The 14,880-nt window shown below is 36.4% G+C and overlaps 1 protein-coding gene across 2 annotated transcripts; it reads left to right on the plus strand.

Moving 5' to 3' along the window:
* The first annotated feature begins 227 nt into the window (after nucleotides 1–227).
* LOC143451300 (cAMP-dependent protein kinase type I-alpha regulatory subunit-like) lies at nucleotides 228–10,189 on the plus strand. 2 transcript variants are annotated; one of them, XM_076951750.1, is made up of 8 exons: nucleotides 228–384; nucleotides 1,246–1,311; nucleotides 5,475–5,663; nucleotides 6,391–6,591; nucleotides 7,593–7,812; nucleotides 8,307–8,428; nucleotides 8,594–8,675; nucleotides 8,805–10,189. In XM_076951750.1, exons 1-8 carry the CDS (start codon nucleotides 292–294, stop codon nucleotides 8,975–8,977), a joined length of 1,146 nt encoding a protein of 381 aa, XP_076807865.1. In that variant the 5' UTR covers nucleotides 228–291; the 3' UTR covers nucleotides 8,978–10,189. The 2 variants fall into 2 exon arrangements, with proteins under 2 accessions (XP_076807865.1, XP_076807866.1); XM_076951751.1 differs by lacking the exons at nucleotides 228–384; nucleotides 1,246–1,311 and adding an exon at nucleotides 5,153–5,247.
* Nucleotides 10,190–14,880: the final 4,691 nt, after the last annotated feature.

The raw sequence follows: 14,880 nt of genomic DNA on the forward strand, positions 1-14,880 counted from the left end.
CGGTATATATACATGTGTCCGTATTCTTAGAACACAAATATGTATGTTCAGCAATACTGAAGTATCATTAATATTTAATAGTAATAATGTCATTATTCTTTTGCTGTTCATCACACATTATTACATGTCTTTTATACCTCACACTCTCATACTACATCAGTACAACTGGTATTCAGTTTATATATATTTGTGTTTAAAATGTTTGCTTTTGGTTTAATTTAAGTCATTTTGCCCATACAAATTTTCAGAAAGTGTTCAAGCAATAGGTTGTGTAACTACAATAACCTCAGAATGTCTGTTGAAGAAGAACAAGGCCTGAAAGAATGTGAAGCGTATGTGCAAGAGCATAGGATACAGCAAATACTGAAGGAATGCATTGTGCAGGTAACACGGCTATTGCGGCTCAATTTGCTTGTTCTCCTTGATGCAGTCTGCTAAACAAATTCAGTCAACCATAAATTTTGAAAATGCAATTTAAGTCAACTAACCTGGTTTTTAGAGCTAAATGGATGTAACATAACACTGCATGCAACATTTACCATTCCAGGTTGAATAATAATAATTGAAAATGCAATCTGTTTATTAAATATAATATGTTAACATAAATGGCTGTAATTTTGGAACTTAACTAATGTTTTTTTTACATTTTATATGGGCATGATTGTCATGTTATTGTATAGCATTTATACTGTAGATTATGGCCTAGTCTCCCGGCAATATATTTTATTGGGATATTTTACATAAATGTAAGTTAAAAAAATTTGCCTGCTTAAAGAAAAAATGCACGTCCATGACATTTGCGCTGACTTAAGGAGCATGCAGCACACACAGACTTTGACATGGTTGTTTTTTTTTGAAATACTGCACGCTTTCTAAATAAAAATTTTAAATTACAGTACTGTATTAACAATCTTTCACTCACTTCTTAACCTGCTAATATAAGCACAAAGTTTATTTTCCGGAAATCGCTAATTGCTTCTCATAACGTCCAACTTATTTACTTTATAAAGACCAGTTTAAGCGTATAGTATTCATACTTTTTACCTGACAAAGTTATGGACTTCATGCTTAACTTAATTTAGTACCCTAGTTAATGTTATTGTATGCCTGTTGCTGTAGGTAAGAAGACTAAAAACATAATATGATATTCTGCAACTGTACTTTAACTAACTCGTTTACTAGGTTTAATTTTTATAAACTAAAATATTAAGCAACATATGTTAATAAAACACCGTTTTACTACAGCTATGTATCCACAAGCCTGAAAAACCCATGAAATTTTTGAGACAGCACTTCGAAAATTTGGAAAAGGTCAGTAGCATTTAACTGAGTATTTATATATTTTTTGAAGTGTATGTATTGTATAGTATATATATCTTCTGCACAAACTTAGTGAAAGTGCTTAAGGAAATCAAAGGTCAGTACAGTATAGCTAAAATGTCAATCATTGGTGTTTTTGTCAAGTGATAGCATTTGCTGTTGCTCTGCTTTGCCTGTCAAATGCTGGCAGTAATGGCTTCCTTAACTTTTTTTGTTAAGTATACCAGTATGTCGTATGTCCATGTTATACAGGAGTCATGAGAGCTATTAGGATTAGATATTTATTTTATAATAAACATTTGTTTTGAAAAGGTGAAATCATTTCATGTTTGTGGTCACTGAATATTGACTTTCATGAAAAACGAACAAATAGGTTTTCTGACCTTTAAGGTTTAAGAATATCTTTAGTTGTTTAAGAAAACTTTGAACTGAAATATTTTGGCCTTTGAACTTTTTTTGGTATTTTGCTTGAGAATCAACCATAAATGATAAAATGGAAGGTAACGTTGATAATGTCAGCTGGTCAGCAAATAATAAGGATAGCTGAAAGGGCTATAACTTCTAAGTTTTTTCTTTTATGTGTATTGTGTTTCCCTGTCTTGGTAAGCTTATGCCACAGTTAATATTTCATTTTAACTAAGTTGGAATTCTGAAATGCTAAGTGGAGGCTTTATTGATACTATGTTTCCAATTGACTATATACTGGCATTGCAAACAACACTCAGAATTACATCAAAGCGTTGTCCATAAATTGTTCTAACTGCAACTATGAAGATTCAAACGTGTTTTCAGTTTTTAAAGATTCAAAATATTCTTCTTGTTACCTAGAGAACATTTCTACATAATATGGCACTTCTTTGCACCAACTCACCGTATGATTTACAGATGAAAAAGTACCATGCTCTAGTGACTAGTGACTGTCCTGTTGTAGACTTGTATTGTTGATCCAAAAAGATAACAATTCCTAACTTGGATTATGTTTAAAATTGTAAACTTGCGCATGAAACTGCATGTATTTGTATTCAGTTTTACTCAGTAGTAGCCATCGTTTAGGGCTAGGCATTCATAAGGGGCAAAGGGATTAATGCCTTATCCAAAGGCGTTACAACGGTAGCGCCACTGGGTGTCGAACTCGGAACACAAGCTGCAATCGCTGCGAGGCCAACGCTCAAACCACTCGGTTACAGAGCCGATTTACAAGACTAGGATTCTTCACCACTCAAGCTCCGGTTATCAAGTTTGTCGGTTCACTTTTTTCTGCAGAGTTATCGGATTTAAAGACAAGTTATTGTTTTTTGTGAGCACTGCAGTCTCTTGTGTGATATGGTATCCAGTTAATTATGGTACTGCGTACGTCGGCGCAATTTAGTTGACTTGCGATGTTGGCTTTACGCCTACAATTGATTGACGGGTGTTGGATACATGCGCAAAAAAGTTTATTTCACTTTGAAAACTTCGCTTGATGTTGTAGGCGCTAATGTCAACTATCTGCAATCTAAAGCTGCAAAGAAAAAAAATTAATGAAATTGAACACGTATTAAATGTATTGTTTTGTCGTACTTGTTTTCGATGTATCTACTATTGCATCGAACGTTTTAGCAGCGCTAATAACCGTAAAGTACAACGCACAAAGTTTGGATGACGTTCAAGTCGTGAAAACAATATTGTCGTGTATGCATGTGTATGACGGAAAACTTTCGTCCCAAGAAAAACACATGAGACGGCTAAATACGCCAGGAAATCTTTAAAAGCATACTTGTGAAAATTTAGTTTTATTGTTCGTCATTGATTGTGGCGAGCGAAAACATTGGTGATAACCTTGTTATAGCAAAACGTAACAAGAAATACGCTCACAAACAATCAACGCGCGGGAAAAAAGCAAATGAAAATGCGTTTATTATGAAGTTTTGTGAAGTTTCGTCTATGAACGTTCGTAAAAACTGCCCATCTCGCGCACTCAACAAGTGCGTTTAATCCCTCACCCCAAACGATGAAGGTGAGCGCAGGTGAAACACCCGATTCACACAGCCAGTCCTGAAAAATTCTAAAATTACGCGCTTTGATTTTGCAAAACGCGGTTAGCAGAAGGCAAGTGAGCAATCACGCTTAAACTCAGCTCGAAAATTTTTTTTGCGTTGATGACAGTGTAGGCTGCCATGCGTCCACCATACCGTACAAATCTAAAAGCCAGCGCCTAAGTTTATTACTCTAGTATGGCTCGCTTGATTTTGGCCAGTTCCACATTGAAAGAAGCTTTTGTTTTAATCGATGGACACTTTTAGTTTTGGATTAGAAAAGTTACTAGTTTATCCCAAACACTGGAATAATCCAAACTCCGTAATAAGAATCTTAACTAAAAAGTTTAAACATTTTTTTCCATTTTGTATTATAATACTAATGACCAAACTAAGTCTAACTCTCAAAATCATCCAAAACTGTCGAAATCATTAACAAATCATTAGTCATTCGTTTTTGCGCTGTCATTTCTTGTGTTTTGGGATATTTTCAGTGCACAGCACTGCAGGTATACTTATGCGTACCGGGACTGCGCTTTCGGCACAAAGAAGAGACAAGGCACCGTATGCGTGTGACGTAAGTTTCCTTGATAATTTTTTTTCTTGGGCTTCTTTTTCTCTTTTTAACTTCTTGGCGGAGTCTTGCACACTGTGCAAAGCTTTGCAAGACGTCAAATACTAGAATCCTGCTTCTTTGCGCACACTTATTTTAATTGGGTAATTATGTTTGAAACTAATGGACTTAAACCAAACCTTATAATTTCGTGCCACGTGTACTTGTCAAATCAAACGAGTGAAAAGTATGGCTTATCGCTAATACACCGAGAGCAACTTTTGGAACACTATTTTGTCAGTTAAGCATCCTGATAGAAATTATTGTGTTGAAAGTTTAAGCTATAAAACTTTGCAGTGAATCGATTTTAATTTGTGGAAGCCACGCCGAAACCTATTTTTTGTCGTGTTTATTCCATTTGTTCTAATGGTTGGTATGCTTTAAGGATATTTTAGTGTCCTTTAACCATTTTATCATGTTGAGTGTTTCTACAGAAATGTTTCAAGCTCTTAGTTATGCATTCTTGGCAGCAGCAGACGTTTTAATTCACACTGGGGGCATAAATTGTTTGGTTTAATTGGTGTCATTTGTATTTGAAAGAAAATAATTTTGTACAATTTTCTATGCAAAAATGGTGCTACTTATACTGTAGATTTTACGGTATCTATTATTATAAGCATCACGTTTTAAAATCACTGTCTTAAACATTGGGCATTGTGTTGTTGATAAACGCTTGGATTAATATGAAATTTTCATGTCATATTTATATCATGTGTAAACCGGTTATAAACCTTCTTTGTACCAGTTATTAAATTTAAATGAAAGGCTCCATATTACAATGATACATATTAATGATCATCGCAGAATAGAAAATGCTATTCTTGTGTAAAAAAATGACTTCACGCTAATGTTTTGATACCTGTGGATCAGCTTTATTAGAGCAAATTGATCAGTATATGATCACTATTCACTAGGATGCAAAATAGATTGCTAAAAATCAACTTTGACACTTAATAATGATGTGTTAATAATGTAAAACGGATGGAAGTACTGTATTACTGTTGCTTGTTTCATTTTCTATTGATTGTGTACTTTATTATTGTTACCAATTTAGTTGATTTAACTGTTATGCATTATTATTAAGTCATACGTTAACACAAGTATCATAACCACTTTCAAGCAATATACTTTGTATCCTAACGTTTATTGACATATGACACCTATAATTTTTCTTTGAAACCCTTTGTATATTTCATATATTATTATAATTTAGTACAGTAGATATCGCTAGGAATTAAATTTTGACATTTTGGCAAGTTGTTTGCCGAAAGTAGACTTTAGTGAAATAAAATGTTGCAGGTAGGTAGGCTTGACATCTGCAGACTGTGGTGTCTAGAGACTGTTTGACTGTACTGGTTTGAGACAATGTTGTGTGTTGCTTCATTCTGTGCTAAACAGAATCAAGTTATAAAAGCTCTCCTTTTACAAACTAAATGCATTTAACTAGACTTCAAAATAAGCATTGTTGATTTGATCCAAGCAACTCGGGTTTACTCCAGTTATACTAACTCTTCTAATCCATCCAGGAAGAATCTTCTGAATCCACTGTTGCGGCTGCTGCTCCGTCTACTCCTGAGAAATCAGCGACAAAAGATGAAACTGAGGAGGACGAACCGTCAATGACTCCTCCCACTCATGCAATGAAGAGCAGAAGAAGAGGAGCGGTCAGTGCGGAGGTTTACACTGATGATGATGTGAAGAACTATCAGAAGAAGGTGCGTGTTTTTTAATGCCTAATGTTATTGCTTATTAAAGTTTTTTGTCATTTTATATTTAAGACAATGACAACCCCAGTGAAGTAAATGCCGAGTTGAAAATAACCAATGCAATGATAACTTTTTTAAACTCGATTAATTGCAGTAAAACCTTGCTTAACAACCACCCCGATAACTCGACCACCCCAATAACTCGTTTTGTATCATTTATGGCAATGTGTAGTGTTCTTTTTCATTAACGTGACCACCCCGCTAATATAACTATTTGACACTAGTCGCGTGGATAGTCGAGTACCAAGGTTCTACTGTATATGGCTAGAAGTTGTGTTACACAAACGAATCAGGATAATCTACGCTGTTAGATAGCATTTAATGAGTTACGTAATCTAACTAGATGACTTAGAGTTAGATCCGTTTATAATACTTTGTTCTATGTGTCGCCTGGTAACATATTTAATATTGTGTCATCCCATAAGAAAATAATTTTTACTTCTACAATAATATATTTTTTGCAATAAATGCATCAAGTAACGCGTTTCTCATGTTCCAGTTAAATGCTTTTAATAATGAATGCTTTTGTGCAGCTTGTAGTTTAATGTCATTAATGTATTGTTTAGACTAGGACTGTTCTTAACCTGAAAGCCAGTAGTACGTCTTTGAATCCTGTCAAGGTAACTGCCACTACAGTTAAACGGTTCCTTTTAACCCGGGAAATTTTCAAACGCAGGTCATCACTAAAGATTACAAGACAATGGCGGCCCTGTCGAAGGCAATTGAACGCAACTTGCTTTTTTCTCATTTGGACGAGAACGAGCGCTCGGACATATTTGACGCCATGTTCCCTGTTCAGAACATCGCTGGTGAATTCATCATAAAGCAAGGAGATGACGGCGACAATTTTTACATTATTGACCAGGGCGAAGTCGACGTAAGAGCTCCGTTCAAATTGAATTAATTATTGATCTCTGTTCCATACTTAAACCGATACTATGCCCTGATAAAGGATCAAAATTGCCCTGTTGTGTATTTCTTAACAATCCATGATTTTCCTTTGTGGCCTAGCAGTTTTAGGCGACCGACCCCAACAGCAAAGTTGCATTTGGAAGCAATTTAAGTTTGCTTATTTGCAAAATAGAGGCATATGTATAAATAGGAAAAACTTTCAAAACTAGATGAAATGTTCAGAACTTCAGGCCGACTTATTTTCTGTAGGTGTTTAATTATTTTCGCATATATACGTATTTACTTGCCTTGTAAACAAATGACATAAACCACTGAAACTTTTTACCACACTGCCGCCATTTGGATAGCTAACTGCTTGCCAGCCTTATTTACGCCTTATCTTCAACAAATGTGATGTTACCTTGGTGGTAATATCACTAAATTACATACATTTTACTGTCGAACAGCCGTATGAGTTATGGAATGGTTTTAATTGTGATGCGTCATCCATATCCATTAATATTTAATATATAATTATATATTAAATTTAATATATATTTAATATATATATATTTAATGTATATTAATATTTTATTATGTTATTAATATTTTCCTGCAAGTCTTTTGGCGATTGTCTTGAGGAAAAGACACTAGGTTTTCATAAACACCTAATTAATGCTGAACATGTAGTGTATAACGATTTTAGCAGTATGTCAAAAGTAAAAATTATGGCATTAGAAGCACGACCTAAACACTTCTAACGCTTAAGATAGTACGTTTTGCGTGGCAGTATCAAGGCAAGCAATAAACCAGCTATGGTTTGCCGTATGCAGTCAATGCACGACGCGCAATGTAAACATCGGTGACAGTCTACTGTCACGATTCAATTGGTTAATCAGCATGATCCCAATCATATTTAAACTGCCGTTATTCTTTATCAGTTTGCGAATTCCAATGGAAAAACTTCAGAAACGTATCTCATTTCAGATTTACGTTGACAAGAACTATATCAGCACGCTCGGGGAGGGCGCCAGTTTTGGTGAATTGGCCCTTATCTACGGTACCCCGCGTGCGGCCGACGTCAGAGCCAAGACGGACTTGAAGTTGTGGGCGATTGACCGCGAAAGCTACCGTCGCATTCTTATGGGAAGCACGATGAAGAAGCGTAAGATGTACGACGAGTTCTTAAGCAAGGTTTCAATATTAGGTACGGGTATTTTCCACTTATTCACGATAACGGTCATTCGTTTATAATCCATTACAAGTCGTTAAAAACACAGCTAAGATTGTAGGAATGCTGAGATACCGTTGTATGAAAGCTTATTACTAACTAAAGTATACTACCGTTTATCGCTGTATTGATTTTGGTACACAGATAGCACATGTTGTCATGTAACAAGGTTCGTTATAGAAATGGACGACGTTAATACTTTCTCATCAACCAGATGCGCGCTCGCCTTTGGTTGCTGAGGAAACACAGTGTAACTGTTTTAGTTCTCGGTGTCGTATTTTATTTCTGCATTGTAAACAGAAACTTACCTCATTTTATGACGCTCATAAATTGAAACAACGTTGATGGCAGATCATTTTCTAAGCGTCGAGGCTTGCCGTTTTAGGCCCAGAAAGCCAATAAATCTTTATTTCTTGCTCAAGGCGTACCTAGTGGCTAGTACAGTACTATATCCAGTTTGTGTTTTGCAGAATCTCTGGATAAATGGGAAAGACTTACTGTTGCGGATGCATTAGAACCGGCTTCGTTCGAGCCGCAAGAGGAAGTGGTTGTACAAGGGCAAGCTGGCAGTGACTTTTTCATTATAGTTGAGGTGAATACGCTGCATAGCAACAAAACCAGCGGATGGTTTATCGTAAATTGTCGGAAGTCCGTCGTATTGACGCCTATGGATTCGTTCGCTACGTCACAGTATTTTCGACACGTTCGGGCTCATGCAACACTGGCTTATAACTTAAACCTTTTAATTTTTGCTCAGGGCTCTGCCGCAGTACTTCAGCGTCGATCAGAAAACGAAGCCTACACGCAAGTCGGGACTCTTGGTCCGTCCGATTATTTTGGTAAGTTTTTCGAAACTAATGATTTTTGGTTTAATCCTGGTAGATACCCGTGTCCCGGCAGTTTTCGTTTCAATTTTAACCTATTTCTACTGCCATGACTTACATAGTTTTGAACACAATACTTTGCAGGTGAAATTGCCTTGCTTTTGGACCGACCACGCGCCGCAACAGTGGTTGCACGAACAGTCTTGAAATGCGTCAAGTTGGATCGTCCCAGGTTTGAGCGAGTGCTCGGTGAATGTTCGGAGATTCTTAAACGCAACATTCAGCAGTACAACAGCTTCGTTTCACTTTCCGTGTGATGTGTGTTCCACATGTTTGGCGTCCACAGCAGATCACCTAAAACTGATCGGAAATTTTCTGACATTTTTCGTTAGTCGTTGCGGTTACGGGTAATTTTTGTTTATGGTTATGCGGACGGATATATTTTTAGTTTGTTTTTCTGGCTAGATTTTTCTATTTGGATACTTCCTTGGATCGCGTAAGAAACTTTTAGACGTTTAGGTTTTCTTAAACTAGTGTCGTTGGTAACCAGTTGGCGTAGGGTTACGTTTTCCGCATTTGCTTAAAGCGTATGCATTTTCCGCATAAACTACATTTTACACACTTGAGTAATATTTTGCATGGTCGTTATAGTCGTTACCTAAACTATACGAAAACATCAGATCATCTTCAAACTGTTCCTTCTTAAATGTTTGCTCGTTTAAAACTTTATGAGTTTATGAGAAGCGATTTACGTGTTATAGTTACATCACATCAGACGCACTAGGTTGCACCACAATCTATCATAGGGAGCACACTTAATTATTATCATCACACTTTTTAACGGCGTTTGCCAATCCATCTAATAATACCAAAGCCTGTGTCATTTAACGCTTTCACCGACACTAATTCGTAAGCCCTTTCGTAGCAAAGAGTGCGCAAAACATCTTTCACTGGGAGCAGCTAGTTGCAGCTATACTGAACAAACTATTTCTTGCGTTTATTGTTCTTAGTTGGGTTAATTTCGCTCATTTATTTATCACCCCGCTGTCATCATCCTTTGTATAACAAGTCATTGCTTTCGGTATTTCTAATAATGCAAGTATTGGCTTACATTAAAGTCATTTTTATCGTTTCCAAACACCTCAAAATTGCGTGGTTGCGTGCCTGAGTCCTTAAAATTGTTTGGCTTTATTGAAGAATGTCAAAAATTCGCAAAGCTTACGTCTGGTCGGAGAAGTACGCTATCAATTTTTTGTTTCGCTTTTTCGGATCATATTTCTTGTTGTTACAATTCCCGTTCCAATGTTCCGGTCAGTTATATTTATAAATGGAACGTTCGAACCGAGATATCGTCACCGTTATTTTAACGTATCGTCGGTAGTACATTCTACAAATTTCGCTGCGTTTGTTTGCTAATACGCTCTATATGTCCGCGTATAAACCCGATATTGTTCTTATTTTTTTCGTTTAATCGAATGAATCGTGTTTACATACCTTTTCTTTTCGTGCATAATAAAGTAACAAACATGTGTTATCGTGCAAACATTGATACGGCAGATCAATGAAAGGCCTCGTACCCGGCCCTGGGCGTTAAACATTTTACGGTTTTAGTAGCCATTGGTGTGTATTAAGCGGAACCTTCGCGATTTTGGGTAAAAATACCTTTGTTTTGATACCTCACTTCTGGAACTGTCATTTAATACAGTAAAAGTTTGGTGACCGAAAACATGATCATGCGGACCATTTGCCTGTCTGGGAGCAGCTTAATGGTGAGACCGCGATGTTATACTGTTTCGAAAGCAGTTGTTATAAGATGTAGAAATACAGCGCAGGCATTTTCCTTATAACCTTGAAGCTATTCTCGATGTCTTCGGTCTTTAAGCTGAGAATGACCTGATCATCATTACTGTTCAAGCAATGGAGTTTCATTACTTACAAGGGAGGAGAAAGGGCAGTGACAGCTTTACATAAAGGGCGTTTTCAATAATCCTAGACCTAGAATAGAGCATAGCATAGTAAAAATAAATAATGGGTAAAAATCTAATCTCATTTTTTTAAAGCGAGCGTTTTGAATGCATCTTCCCAAAAGTTGGCTGACGTAATTTGACGGACACAGTGCGCACATTTATGATTTGACGGTACAAAAGGTCTTCTAATAAAAAACAATTGTTTGTTTTTTACTTCAGAGTCGTAATAACACGAGTCAGTGACTCGACTTGAATTACTCTGGTCAAAGTCTTGACTGTACTATCTGCACTCTGCAAACGATGTTTTTTGTTTTCTGCTATAGGCAACCGCGCTGTATCCAAATTGCAATGGTTATGTTTCAAATGTAGGCTAATATTTTTCGTATGGTATCGTTTATTTTTCGGCATTGACTGTAAGGAACAAAATGTATGGTGATAATCTCGATGGGGACTGATCAAATAATGGAAATTTGCAAAATACACATAAGATTTTAGAAAGTTTTCCTAGACTTCAGGGACTCATTAGTAGTAAAAAACAAAGTTAAAAACCTTTCCGAGAAATTAGTGCCATCGTTAATAACTAGGGATTATTTTTGCTCTAATCACAGCAGGGCATCTGGTGCCACTCGTCCCAGAGAATCATTGAAGATAGCAACCACAAAAGAGCTTGTTATTTTCACGCATACTGAGAAGAAAAAATATTTTGTTTTACGAGAAATGTATAATTTCGGTCCAGATCATTGCACTTTGATAATGATAGTTTTAATTGCACAAAATAATTCTTAAAGTTATAAAGTGTCGGCCTATCAAAAAGGAGTCTTGAATGGTCCGTGTTTTAAATCGTTTCTGTAATGGGTTTTTGATGAAAATCCATGCGAACGATTAAAAGTGCCACAGAATTCATCTGCCAGGTACTCTTTTACCGCTTTCACGGTAAGAGTCTACCTCCCATTTTCGAAATCCATCACTGATCACTGAAATGAAATCGTTGGATGAGTAGTAGGAGTATTGTGACATTATGTTGCTCAGTTGTTATAGGCTAATCCGAAAGGTATACATTCGGTATATATCACTCCTGACTCCGAAGACTGCTGTTAGAATCCTTCCTTATATATTAATAAATACATGAGCTCATCTGTACTTTATTGGAAACTAATGCCTCGAGAGCTCACAGCGTAAAATAGTAGAAAGTTAGAACCAATAGCAAACGTTCACTCAGCAGTTGAAATACATAATTATATTTTTTACATAAAACGCAAAAATATTTAAAAGCGTCAAAATAATAATGCCTTGTTGGCCGCTATTGGAGTACGTTACACTAGAAAAGGGTGCAAAAGAAAAACTTTTCACGCCTGACCAATTCGGGATCTTCAAAAGTCCAGAATATCGCATTATCACCAAAACCAGCCTGAAGAAATATGTGAAGAAGGCTGTCAGTGACGTTTTTCTTTGGCCAGTGTAAAGACTAACTACCGCCTTACCTTGGATGTAATTTGAATAAAACGGTCTTGTTGACTTTGTTGTACGTTTGAAAATGTTCCTTACTGCCCACTTACACGCCTGAGCCTGAGCTTGAGCTGCGAACCCTTGAACGCCTGTTTTTCGGTCTGTGCTGACAGGATTTCTCGTCGAAAACCGCCCAACTTTTCATTTCGTCGCGTAGGTGCAGGGTTGTAACTACTAGGCCTAATACTAAGTCATTTTTGAAAGCCAACTTGGTCGTACCCTCTTAGAGATCGAGAAAAAAGTGCAGCTCCACTGAATTGTGCTGCCGTTTTTGTCGGCCATTTCCCATTGTTAGTAACTGCATGATTACGATAGTGCTAAGTTTAGGACACTAAACCACTAGTGTGCAGAGAGTCTAGTGCAGAAGTACACAACCATATGACGTCACAATTTGAATAGCTGGAGTTTAGTATCCAAAGGCATCTTTTGGGATTTGCATGTCTGCACTAAGCTCCCATATAGTCTACACAAAATACTTCTGACAGTGACAACCATGGAACTGAGCATATATTTTCTTTTTTCTTTTAACAACAACAAGCAAACCGCATTAAACACTAGTTGCTTATTTAAAATAAGACTTATTCAATAATGTGCAAATTTGAAGCGCTCCGGTATCTTGCCTTCATGTTCGTAAATTTTTCTTTGACGTTGCTTCGTTTTCTTGTCCCCGAAAGTGTTGTCGGTATTTGGGCGCTAATCATATCAATGGCCATACTAATATAATCATGTCATATGGCCGGTATAACAATGGCCGGTAGAACGGTCAGTACATTTACATGGCAAAGCACTTTTTTCTCGATCCCTAATAGGGTAGCTTACAACTGTTCTGGTACGACCAGGCTGGCATCTCTCATTTTTTCTGATTTGAGTAAATCTGAGTTGTGACTTTAGTTTGTTTAGGATATATTGTGTCGTTGAGACTCAGGTGAATTGAAGTCAATACCTTCAACTTGAAAACTTTATTGATTTCACACCATGTTTTGCGTTTAATTGATTAACCATAACTTTATGGTTGTCTACCATAGTGAAGAGTGTAGCACCTGCACTCACAAGATTCATACTGTGCACGCTGAACTTTTTTTTCACGCTAATTTATAGTAAATAGACAATATCATACCACCAGTAAATAAACAAAGAAAAGCTGGTTGTTTGAACACCAATTTATAATAAATTAACAAAGAATTGAGACTTCTATGCACGCTATCATGCCAAAATTTGCATCTTTGCATGCACAATTTATTTGTCTACAAATTAGTCTAGTTGATACTTATTATAGAAAGGTGTAATTTTTAAAAAATTATTCATTTTTGTTCCTTCAAAATCTATATTTTGCCGTCATAACATGACTCGATTCATTTTGGTCTTTGACTAAAGTCGATGCATGAGAAAATGTGACTCGAGTTAACAGCACTGCCTAAATTATTTATTATTTAATGTTGCTGCTTCTGCCTAGCAGTTGTAATCACTATACTGCCTCAGTATCCAGTTACAAATAACAACATTGCCAATTTGTAAGTTTGTTGACATTATTTTATTTTTTTTGTCTGTATTATTTGTGCATAGGTGCATATATCAGATGGGTAGGGCAGCATTTTCCACTCTAGAATTGCATTTTTTCCGTGATGATAATATGTAATGACCCATTCATCAATATTTGTTGTCTTTGGTTCACATCTTACACGGTTCACGTAACAGATGATCATATTACAGCCTGGTTGTTGTTTAGTAGAATGGTTGCATTTGCATAAGAACAATAACACTTAGGCCACGCATGATAAATGAGAAGCTTTGCATCACAACAGGATAATATCTCAATAGATTAATATTTAATTGTGTAGATTCACTGTGAGTGCATATTTACCCACTCCCACATTCCAAAATCAAAAAAGCATTGATCTTGGTTTTCATCTGCAGCTTTTTTCTGAAGGTTTTGTTGATTATCCCAATAGAGGGAATAAGTTAGAACTCCAGTTGCAAAGCGATTATCACAGCAGGAAATGTTTTCAAACTATAACTAGAGTATAGCATTGTTTACATCGTTAATGTCGCTTTTGTTTACGGCAAGCATCACCAAACTTTTTTAACAAAGGTGAGGTATAATATAAGCATGAGAAGGGGGACCATGGGTATTGAGGCTATCTGTAAAAGGGCCACGAACCATGAAAGGAACCACTGATGTAGAGCAAAGCAATTGAGCTTGTTGAAGGATAAAAAAATTGTTAAAATATGCTTTTGACCAATTGCCATTCAGTATCGTTTCAAACTATAAATGTTTGAGGAGAACATTGTGGGACACAAATGGTCAAAGCTTCAATGTTAGCAAAGGACTGAGTTTACTGTTGCATTCGGCTTGATGCTTTGCTGCACCATTAATAACGCAGTCCTTAAAACCTTCAGGTACACTTGTTGTGACTGTGCTTGCAAGAAAAAGCCAAGACCATCGCATGTATGTATTGCCACACAATACCTTGATCTTAGCTATAAAAAGACATTCTTATCTCATAATAATCTCATATTGACTTGCACTTCAATGATGTGCCACTTATTTCAGGTTGTGCAACCTATTTAAATAAAGGGAAGATGCATTTTAACAACTGTGGATTTTGCACGGGAAAATACAGTACGGAAACTCTGAAAATAGTTTCGGGACGTACAAAATCTGTCTGCGACCCGTGTGCCAGAGTTTGGACCACCCTAATAGAGATAATTTGTACAAAATTACTGTGTTACGTAGTAGTTTTAAACTA

Source organism: Clavelina lepadiformis, chromosome 4 (genome assembly GCF_947623445.1).
Source record: "Clavelina lepadiformis chromosome 4, kaClaLepa1.1, whole genome shotgun sequence".
Taxonomy (NCBI): domain Eukaryota; kingdom Metazoa; phylum Chordata; class Ascidiacea; order Aplousobranchia; family Clavelinidae; genus Clavelina; species Clavelina lepadiformis.

Coding starts and splice junctions, on each gene's coding strand:
- LOC143451300 (XM_076951750.1), top strand. CDS start 292: ATGTCTGTTGAAGAAGAACAAGGCCTGAAAGAATGTGAAGCGTATGTG. Junction 5,664..6,390: donor TGAAGAACTATCAGAAGAAG/GTGCGTGTTTTT, acceptor TTTCAAACGCAG/GTCATCACTAAAGATTACAA. Junction 6,592..7,592: donor TTGACCAGGGCGAAGTCGAC/GTAAGAGCTCCG, acceptor ATCTCATTTCAG/ATTTACGTTGACAAGAACTA.